This window comes from Rhodamnia argentea, chromosome 5 (assembly GCF_020921035.1).
Source record: "Rhodamnia argentea isolate NSW1041297 chromosome 5, ASM2092103v1, whole genome shotgun sequence".
Classification (NCBI taxonomy): domain Eukaryota; kingdom Viridiplantae; phylum Streptophyta; class Magnoliopsida; order Myrtales; family Myrtaceae; genus Rhodamnia; species Rhodamnia argentea.
Genome location: NC_063154.1, coordinates 14263137 through 14271288, shown reverse-complemented (window position 1 = coordinate 14271288; position 8152 = coordinate 14263137). Strand labels below are relative to the sequence as shown.

The following is an 8152-nucleotide window of genomic DNA, read 5'->3' as shown; positions in this document are numbered from 1 at the left end:
TTGGAGTGGCTGAGTATACAACTTAAGTATATATATTTTTGATAAATTTACAGTTTGACTCATAATTTATTGAAAATGCTTAAAATTGACCCTGTGCATATCAAAATGGTTTATCGGGATATTGGACTCCCGTGTCAATTGCGTGTCTAGACTGCTGACCACGTGTCGATCGCTTATCGAAGAGTGTTGAACACGACACGACACGGAAGTCCTCGAAGAATGTCGTGCTTCCTAGCTTGAGCGACTTCACACTCCATGCTCTTAGTTTTAGGACGGAGAAAAGCATCGTTAGAAAGGTGGAAATGCCACACAAAAGAACAAGGGGAAGGAACGAGTATGGTTATAGGGCTCTAGGACGGTCGAGTTGTCAGTCACCGAATCCATTCTGAGAATTTCGTTCACATGAATCTCGCCCTCACTCCACCTGCATGTGAAGGTGAAGAAGAGGCACCGGAAAGATCCATCTCTCTCTCTCTCTCACTATTCCCTCGTGATTCCACCATCCCCAACCCCATGCCAAAACTCAGTCACCAACGTTCACCCGACGCGCTCTCTCTGCGTGCCTCTGTCTCTATGCTTCGTCTTGGAAGCTTCGCTTCTCGTTTCTCTTCATCAGTTTCCATGGAAATGCCGTGAACCTGATCAGCTGAACCGTCACGTTCATCTTCTACTCTGCCCAAAAGCCAGTCTCTCTCTCTCTCTCTCTCTCTCTCCCCTTCACCAGAGGAAGGAAAAGAACAAAATAAGATGAAAGATGCCTCTGCTTTCATCAGTTTCTTGGTCTTCTTCCCCCTCTTGGGCTCTCCTTGGATTGCTGCTTCACTCGGTTCTCTCTCTCTCTCTCTCTCTCTCTCTCTCTCTTCTCTCTCTGATGTGGCTTTGTTTCTTCTGGGTTTATCCTTGGAATGCCATTTAACCTCGAAAGGTCTCTGCTTTGGTGCAGATGACCCCCAATATGATCACACTGCTTACACCAAGGTAGATTATACACGACAATCCCCATGTGGATTTGTCATTTCTAGCATGTTTAGCACAGGGCAGTCCAAAAGAATCCTACTTTATGAATGATCTTCTGCAAAATACGACGCGACACTGATGCCCTGGATTTACAGTTTCGTTTCTCACAAGACAAAATGCTGTCTTTCTGTAGAATGGCAATTGTAACTCTGTATTGGCTGTTGAATGGGCAGTGCAAGGAGGAGCCAGAGAAGCCACTCTACAATGGAGGCATACTCGAGCCTCATCAGCTTCCACAATCTGCTTCTTCTTCACCAGCTCTCCTGCTGCACAATCTCACCACATCAACTAAATACTCCTTCTCTAGTTCGTTTCCAATTCTCTATCTTCTTCCACCTAATTAATTTTTTTATCTTTTGCATTGACCAGGGGTTAATTAGGAGTTGGTTTGATGACTTAATTCTTTTGACTTTAGAAAATGAACTGGTCATTAAATGGGTGGTGGTACATTGGCACCTACACCAGCAGAAACTGTTTGATTGTTAGTGTTGACATTACAATTCAATTTATTGACCATGATACATTACCATGTTATGGTCGCGTTTCGTATCATGTTTTCTTTTGGCGAGTCCAATAGAAGTGTTAATTCATCTGTAAAAGTTCTAGTGACAGAAGTACAGTATTGGCATATGGCAGAGGGATGGAGTAAGTGCAACTCTAGTCTTGCAAAAAACTTTAGTAGAGTTGATCAAGTGTGGAAAACAGCGTGAGAGTCTGTACACGAAGGACTGCCACTGTGAATTGTCATCGATTCGACAATTTGATATGCCTTAGACAATTATGCACAGACATTTTATCCTTCCGAATGGATCTGTTGTTAGAAATGTTGTCAGCTTCGGGCCACAATAATGAGTCATTTCCCGCAGGTTGGGTGAAAATACAGAGTTCGGATTCAGATTCTGCTCTTGTCACGGCCAGTTTGAGGACCGACAATGAAGCATACAATTGCATAGGGACTGTCGCAGCAAAGCGTGGTTGCTGGTCGTTTCTCAAGGGCGGATTCACTTTGGATTGGCCATCATACTCCTCTACACTGTCCTTTCAGGTGACCATCTACAAACATGTGTTTCCCCAAGGGACGGCAATTCAGTTCTCATTTGCATTACTTTTGTTGGTTCTCTTTTCGATTTTTCCGGGTGGGGCTGATTTCTAAGAGCTCAGATGGCAGAGATATCGCCATAGTGATTGCTAGCGCTTCGCTCCAACCGTTCACCGATCAGCAATGGAGGAGGAATCAGCAAGACATGATAAACAAAGTGAGCACCATATTTCTGCTCTTTGAAGCAATTTTATTCCATGACTAGTCTCTTAAAAGTGAGATTTTCTGGAGAGTTTCAGGTAAGGAAGCGTGCTGTGACGATCCATGTATCGGATAATAACGGCGACAGGCTACAAGGCGTGGAAATTAATGTGAAGCAAGTCTCCAAAGATTTCCCATTTGGATCTGCCATAGCTAAGACCATTCTTGGGAATGTGGTTTATCAGGTTAGGCTGCTTTCATTTTTTAGACACAAACTGAACTTCGATGATGCGAATTGCAAGCAAGTTTAGTATTGTAAGCAGTCGCGGCATGTTTGTTGAGATTTTCTTTCTGCAGAATTGGTTTGTCGAGCGATTCAATGCAGCAGTATTTGAGAATGAACTCAAGTGGTACGCGACCGAGCCCCACCCTGGACAGATCAACTACACTATCGCAGATGAGATGCTGGAGTTCGTCCGAGTGAACCGGATCATCACCAGAGGCCACAACATCTTCTGGGAGGACCCAAAGTACACGCCCGAGTGGGTCCGGAATCTCGCAGGGCCCCAACTTGAGTCCGCAGTGAGCGCCAGGATCCAAAGCCTGATGAGCCGATACAGGGAAGAATTCATACATTGGGATGTGAGCAACGAGATGCTCCACTTCGATTTCTACGAGCGACGGCTCGGGCCCAACGCGACGCTGCGTTTCTTCCAAATGGCACATGAGTCGGATCCGTTGGCCACCCTGTTCATGAACGAGTTCAATGTGGTGGAGACCTGCAGCGATGCCAATTCCACTGTGGACAACTACATCTCGACGTTGAGAGGGCTCAGGCGCGGTGGGGTTTCGATGGACGGAGTTGGCTTGGAGGGTCACTTCAAGGAGCCGAACCTGCCTCTGATGAGAGCTATCCTAGACAAATTGGGCACGCTCAAGCTTCCTATGTGGCTTACCGAGGTCGACATTAGCAGCACCCTCGGTGACGAGGCGCAGGTATGGAAACATAATCAGTCGGCAAATGTAGTTTTAGATGGCAAATGATTTCTTGCTTGAGCATGAACTGATTCTGTGGCTTGCAACAGGCCATTCATCTGGAAGAAGTTTTACGGGAAGGTTTTTCGCATCCTTCTGTGAATGGTATTATGCTTTGGACCGCCCTCCATCCCAACGGGTGCTACGAAATGTGCTTGACGGACGCTAACTTCCGAAACCTTCCGGCTGGCGACGTGGTGGATAACCTTCTGGGTGAATGGAGGACCAAGGAGGTCGATGGGAAGACCGATGAGCACGGGTCATACAGCTTTGAGGGATTCCTCGGTGAATACGAAGTAACTATCAAACGTGGAGATCAAACTGCGAATTCGACATTTGCACTATGTCAAGGTGTTGAAACCAGGCATGTGACCATTCTTTTGTGACCCACAGAGAATTTGAAGGCATATATGCATAGTTAAGCCAGTTATCGAAATCCCTAGGGTTAATACTACACTAGTTCACACGGTAGAGAGACTAGAATCAAAACCTGTTTTTCTCTTTTGTATTCCTATGGCTTTGATCTGGATCTTCGAGCTTTTATCCCAGTCATTGATTCCCTTCCGCAGTTCTCATGCTGATCTCTGAAGGATTGTATCAGCATTCGATTCCAAAACTTCTCCATTCGGCTTTATCGTTAGACACTTGCTCCTTGCGTTCGCCAGCTAAAATTATGTAACGGGCATATCATTGCCATCTGATCTGGAGTTTACTGTTAACAATCAGCAAAATTGTTCAGAACTCACACTTCAAAAGACAACCTAGGCAACATAAGAAGTGTCAGGGGACCCACATAGATCACATTCCATTATTGGAAGCTATGGCAGGTTTTCTTGCAAGATGCAGAATGGTCGGATTGCGGTTTTCGGTGATTTATTCTCTAAAACCAGATCTGTTACCCTGTTATGGACAAGATCTGTACAAATCGCCATCTAGCAGGTGATTATCAAATGCTTGTGCCTTTATGCTGATGAGGGCCAACTGAGCGCTTCATTCAACCAACTTCCCACCTAAAGCAACATTCCCATGTCCTTCCTTGCAAATATCAAACCAGCAGATTTGTCCATTCACCGGGAAAAGTGTCAAAAAAGTCATAAACCTATTACATTAGTGCCAATTCAGTCCTTAACCTTTTTTTGGTGCCAATTCAGTCCTAAACCTTTTGTATTGGTGCCAATTAAGTCCTAAACCTTTTATTAGTGCCAATTCGGTCCTAAAGCTTTTATAATAGTGCCAATTTAGTCTTAAAAATTTTGTATTTATGTCAATTGAGTCAATTTGGCCAATTTTGGTTGGAAATCACTGGCATGGACATCAATTATCCTACGTGGCACGGTTGGCGCTAACGTGGATTTTTTTAAATATTTTTTTGATATTTTAAATAATTTTTAAAAATAATTTTGAAAAAAACCAAAAAAATGCTTTAAAATTATTAAAAATATTAAAAAAATATCCAAGTTAGCGCTAGCCGTGCCATGTAGGACAATCGATATCCACGTCAGCGATTTTCAATCAAAATTGGCCGGATTAACTGAATTGGCATAAATACAAAATTTTTAGGACTGAATTGGCACTATTATAAAAGTTTTAGGACTGAATTGGCACTAATAAAAGGTTTAGGACTTAATTGGCACCAATATAAAAGGTTTAGGATTGAATCGATACTAAAAAAAGGTTTAGGACTAAATTGGCACTAATGTAATAGGTTTAGAACTTTTTTGACACTTTTCCCTCCATTCACCTAATCACCTCAGATAACAGCACAATGAAGATTAACCCACTCAATATCTTCCACCTCCAACAACAATATAAGCCCATGGAAAAGGACTCGAATGTCGCAAATCCAACCGTCGGTTTCCTCGACCCGGGTAAAAGAACTCGAATCAATGGCCACAACGAACATCAAAGACGAGTTCATTCTGGGGAACAACCCGCAAAGAAAAGGGTCACTTGCCGGTCGCCTCAACCTTCAAATGAGAATGAACATGGACCCGCCAAAATTTTCTTTGGCCCCTCCATCATTTGCCAATTTGACTAAAGTTCTTATTTTTTTCCTTCTGGGTATTGAATATATTGGCATTAAATAACTGTAAGCCAATTTCATTTCGGTGGAAAAGTGCTTTTTCCCAACGTCTAAATTGGGTGGGGTCCCGTCACGGACTCGAGAAACCACTTTTTTACGACAATTTCGACCAAAAGAATCAGAAATCATTGCAGGCCGTAGAATAAATCAGCAGCCATGGCAAAGAACAATACTTTTTAGACTTTACGATGCCATGCTTTGACACAGGATGAGGTCCGTATTCTTGGCTTGATACAGCAGACAGGCCGAAACAAAGGCAAAGCTGAAGACTTGCAATCAAAGCTATTCCCTCCGACGAAAACGTTCATCAGCCCGCAGTTCACTGCTGTGCATTCACATTGAAAGAGAGACACTTCAATCCCGAGACAAAAAAGCTCACAGCTCGAACCAGAGCATCCAAAGAGAAACAGGAAGCCAACAATGATTTAATTCTCTTTCATGACTGGATAATGATACATTAGAGCGAAACATCCCAAAATAGCCACAAAATGAGAACTTTTCTTCACACCCGGCCGAGCCGAAACGATTCGAGGCAAATGTCATGTAGGTGGTGGTTTTACAACGTGGATGTGGATGGGGGCTCCTATGACCTTACCTCGCAAACCCCTGAAGACGGAAAATCAAAATAGAGCAAAACCACAGAGAGAAACAGAGAGAGCGAGAGAGAGCTACAAGCGAAAAGAGGAGAGCATGAGGAAGAGAACGAAAAGGCAAATAGCTGCAGATGACTGCAGAGCACATGGAGAGGCAATCCTCGAAGAATCTCCCATGGCCAACCCGGCCAACCACGACCCGTCAGCCAGAACAGCTTGCCCCGACCCCGACATCGACCCGGTACCCGAGTACCCTGTCCCGGTCCCAGACCCGGACTCAGACCCAGACTCTTGCGCCGGAGTGGTGGATGTTGTTGCTGTCATTGGTGTCGAATCTCTCGCTGTTTTCTGGCTGCACATCAGAAAAAAAATACAATAAACAAAAAATCCCCTTAAGCCCCCACGAATCATGAAACATACATCATTACTAGATTTAAATTGGGGAGTCAGATTCTTTGGTGGGGAAAGCTTTACTACACCCCGAGCAAATCACGGACACACATTGAAAGCTACTCAACCAAACCAGCCCCATCTAAAGGCAGAATAAACAAAATGACTGCAGAAAATTTAATGAGCACAACATGCAATTTGTTTGAAAAAAAAAAATATGCAAAAAGAGAATCTTTGGCCCTTGGTCTTTTGCCAGTTTCCCACTGGACCACCACAATGCACACGGCTCCAGACCTCGTCCTTTTGGCGCATATTGATTAACATCAATCACTACAGCAATTACTACTTCACATAATTTGACTAAAACTAAATGATGGCTACAGAAAATGTCGCCCGACCTTGTAGTAGAGGGGCAAAAGGTGACCGTGTAGTCCGCTCCGGTACAGGTGAAGGTGCTCGTAGCGTCGTCGTAGGCGTAGCTGTACGACCGGGGACAGGCGGACTTGAACATCTCCGAGTAGACGGTGGGGCGGCACGTGACGGGGGAGTTGTACGCGCCGCTGCAGCAGTACTCCGGGGACCCGAACGCCTCGCACGCGCTCTTGCACGCGTCGCCCTCCCCGACCCTCAGTTCCGCCGGGCACTGCCGGTTCAGATCCGCTGAGCAGCCGGTGGACGCGCACGCCCCCGAGCCGCCGCTCCCTTCTATCAACATCGGCAAGTTGTACCTGAAAGAAGACAAAAGAAATGGAAAAGATCTCATCTTTGACTCGTTAATGCTACCCATGTGGAGAAACAACACGAGGGTTACTATGGAAGTACGGAAAAGAAGTATTATTTCCAAGGTTTTATTTTTTGAAGGGGAGTTACCCGTCGACGAGGCTGACGTCGTAGAAGTCCTGGCCGCCGGAGCCGAGGGTGAACTCGGCGAGGGTGGCTGGAGGGGCGGCGCCGAGGCCGTTGCACTCGACCTGGCCGGAGCCGCAATCGCCGGTGAGGCACGACCCGGAGAGGGAGCCGTCGAAGCTGCAGCTGGTGCGGCCCCAGAAGCGGCCGGACCAGCCGGTCGGGGCCTGGAAGGTGCGGGAGGAGTCGGAGGGGAGCTCGAAACCGGTGCTGTCCAGGCTTGGGCTGCCGGCATTGGCCAGGATGCCGGGCCACACCGTGTACTGGCACCGGTTCACGAAAGTGAACGTAGCACCGGACGCACCTGGAAAACAACACCATCCCAAAAACCCAAACATAAGTTGAAGCAGGAAAAAGAAACTCTTTTTCACCGGAAGTCCCGTGGCGGAGGAGGTGAATGTGAGAGAAACCGAAGAGAATGCTGTTAGTGTTACCTCTGGAGACAATGAGGAGAAACAGGGTAAGAGCGTACGCAGGGGAGGACCACGAACGACGACGGAGAGGAAGTAGCTGAAGATCCATGTGATTCTCCGCAGTAGAAGCTTATGAGGCCGAGCGAAGAAGGGGTTCGAGCGGTTGCTCGGCAGCGAAACGAGGGAGGCAGAGAAGGTGAAGAAAATGTGGAACAGAGAGAGAGGGAGGAATGGCTGGGCTGGCAGTCGCCGCGAATGGCGGAGACAACACCCGACCAGAGGCCGAGAAGGGGAGCGAGGCAGTGACGGAAAGCGAGAAGAAACGGCGTTGGGTCGAAATGGGAGTGTGTGTGGCGTGGGGGGAAGAGTTCGGACTTCGGAGCACTTGTGAAGACGACAAAGGTGTCCTGTCTGGAGAAGCGAGCACAGTGCAGGGAACGAGGGAGGCGCAGGCTGAGTAGTAGTAGCTGCTGCT

The 8152-nt window shown here is 46.6% G+C and overlaps 2 protein-coding genes across 4 annotated transcripts; one reads left to right on the top strand and one right to left on the bottom strand.

Moving 5' to 3' along the window:
- The first annotated feature begins 536 nt into the window (after nucleotides 1-536).
- On the top strand, nucleotides 537-3936 carry LOC115727776 (endo-1,4-beta-xylanase 5-like). 3 transcript variants are annotated; one of them, XM_030658050.2, is made up of 9 exons: nucleotides 537-826; nucleotides 944-978; nucleotides 1191-1323; nucleotides 1884-2062; nucleotides 2172-2273; nucleotides 2356-2502; nucleotides 2615-3253; nucleotides 3343-3700; nucleotides 3753-3936. In XM_030658050.2, exons 1-8 carry the CDS (start codon nucleotides 748-750, stop codon nucleotides 3676-3678), a joined length of 1650 nt encoding a protein of 549 aa, XP_030513910.2. In that variant the 5' UTR covers nucleotides 537-747; the 3' UTR covers nucleotides 3679-3700; nucleotides 3753-3936. The 3 variants fall into 3 exon arrangements, with proteins under 3 accessions (XP_030513910.2, XP_030513911.2, XP_030513912.1); XM_030658051.2 differs by lacking the exon at nucleotides 3753-3936 and having other exon boundaries at nucleotides 2615-3239; nucleotides 3343-3605; XM_030658052.2 differs by lacking the exons at nucleotides 537-826; nucleotides 944-978; nucleotides 1191-1323 and having other exon boundaries at nucleotides 1922-2062; nucleotides 2179-2273.
- Nucleotides 3937-5778: 1842 nt separating this feature from the next.
- LOC115727770 (thaumatin-like protein 1) lies at nucleotides 5779-8152 on the bottom strand. Its single transcript, XM_030658044.2, has 4 exons — nucleotides 7699-8152; nucleotides 7229-7568; nucleotides 6757-7086; nucleotides 5779-6320 (listed from the first exon to the last, which is right to left on the bottom strand). The coding sequence occupies exons 1-4, from the start codon at nucleotides 7784-7786 to the stop codon at nucleotides 6044-6046; spliced, it is 1035 nt and encodes a 344-aa protein (XP_030513904.1). The 5' UTR covers nucleotides 7787-8152; the 3' UTR covers nucleotides 5779-6043.